Source organism: Priapulus caudatus, unplaced genomic scaffold (assembly GCF_000485595.1).
Source record: "Priapulus caudatus unplaced genomic scaffold, Priapulus_caudatus-5.0.1 Scaffold652, whole genome shotgun sequence".
In the NCBI taxonomy this organism is placed as follows: domain Eukaryota; kingdom Metazoa; phylum Priapulida; class Priapulimorpha; order Priapulimorphida; family Priapulidae; genus Priapulus; species Priapulus caudatus.
In genome coordinates, this window is record NW_014577713.1 from 247,521 (window position 1) to 249,356 (window position 1,836).

Below are 1,836 nucleotides of genomic sequence, written 5' to 3' on the forward strand. Positions count from 1 at the left end.
TATATTACTAACAGAAGAATGAAAACCCCACTGTAAAGAAAAAGTCTGTATTATATAGTAATATTTAGTAAGCATAGTAAAGTCATTTATATAGTAAACCATATGTAGAACCAGTGAACGTCGCTTGAGCCATATTGCTGCGTGTGGAATTTACGTTCTATTACGTTTTATTTGTTCAGAGACTTCAGACGATAGGTAACATCATTGCGTTTGACACATATATGCAATCGTTGTTATTGGATTGTGACGTTTTATCTCGCTTGCAACCCAGATCCAGATAACAACTCTGATCCGATCACATCATTAATCTTTATAGTTATTGAACTGAAAGAGGGTGTTTTGCTATTGCGATAAACGTCTGTTTACTAAGGCGTTCCAGATAACGTGGGCCCTCCCTCTATTTACGTACGCTGACATTTGCAATAGGGACGCCGCTGTTTATATATGTGCCTGCATAGTCAATGCTTGATTAATGCTTCCCCTTTCTAATTAACACCTAATTAACACCTAATTAATTAGGGCTGTTCACGTCTTTGTCTAGGATGATGAAGGACAACAAACTAAAATACGACTCGTCGATGCCTACCCTTCAAATGGACCCTCCGCTGTGGCCCTACACACTGGACTACAAGGAGACGAAAACCTGTCAGATTAACCCCTGCCCGAAGAAGTCGTGGCCCGGAATATGGATTGTACGTATTTTTTCGGAAAATAGTTTTTGGTCTTCTTTTTAAGTTTCTTTGCAACAACCAACCAAAAATAAAAGAATATAATAAATTGGTTATTTGATGTCACGTTGTAGAAAGTACACACACATTGTAGTAGTGTAGTCATAGATGTTATATAAAAAGTTGTTATATGATATCTATGAGTGTAGTTAGAAATATTGACCCTCACGTATTACTTAATTCAGATGCCCATGGTAGACTACACCGATAAGAACGGTAATCCGTGTGCCATGGTCGACGCATGCGCACCTCCGAAAAACAAAGGCGAGGCATTTTCGCTGCTGAAGGACAACTTCGAGAGACATTACAAGAGCAACAGGGCTCCCTTCGGTAAGCATCTCTTAATTTCCCTTGCTTTTTCTTCTCTTGCCCCCACTCGCTCGCTCGCGCGCGTGCTCTCTCTCTCTCTCTCTCTCTCTCTCTCTCTCTCTCTCTCTCTTGCTCTCTCTTCCAACCTTCTCTTGCTCTCTCTTCCTCCTCTCTCTTGCTCTCTTTCCCTCCTTTCTTTTGCTCTCTCCCCCTTCTCTCTCTCTCTCTCTTTCGCTCGCTCGCTCTCTCCCTCCTTTCTCTTGCTCTCTCCCCCTCCTCTCTCTTGCTCTCTCTCCTTTGCTCTCTCTCTCTTCCCCATCCTTACTCATTCACCCATGCGTTCTCTCCTCTTTCTCTTTCTCTCTCACTCTCGTCCTCTCTCTCTCTCTATCCCTCTATTCATGCACACACTCTCTCTCTCTCTCTCTCACACACACACACACACACACACACTCATTCTCTCTCTCTCACACACACACACACACACACTCACACACACACACACTCACTTTCTCTCTGTGCTTTGTGCGCGTGCTCTCTTCCTCTGTCTCTGAATATTGCACCTGGATGCGGGAACTAGATTAATTCATTCAAGAATTGATTCAAGAAGTCCTTGGCAGCTGGTGATCAAAGGTCATTCTCGACAACTCAACTCAGTCTCAGACCAGTCATTCGAGGTGAATTCATATTAGGCGTAAACTTATAACTTATAACTAACTAACTAATATAACTTAACAAAAAGTTATTTTAACTTTATATTATATAGATAATACACGAGGAACAAATCAGGGATGAAATA

At 41.8% G+C, this 1,836-nt stretch overlaps 1 protein-coding gene across 1 annotated transcript in view; it reads left to right on the forward strand.

Moving 5' to 3' along the window:
- Positions 1-540: 540 nt before the first annotated feature.
- LOC106812468 overlaps positions 541-1,836 on the forward strand; it is a 2,178-nt gene continuing 882 nt past the window's right edge. The window contains exons 1-2 of the mRNA XM_014816353.1: positions 541-692; positions 914-1,058. Of these exons, the coding sequence (XP_014671839.1) occupies positions 543-692; positions 914-1,058 (295 nt within the window). The 5' untranslated portion in view covers positions 541-542. The remainder of the gene's footprint in view (positions 693-913; positions 1,059-1,836) is intronic.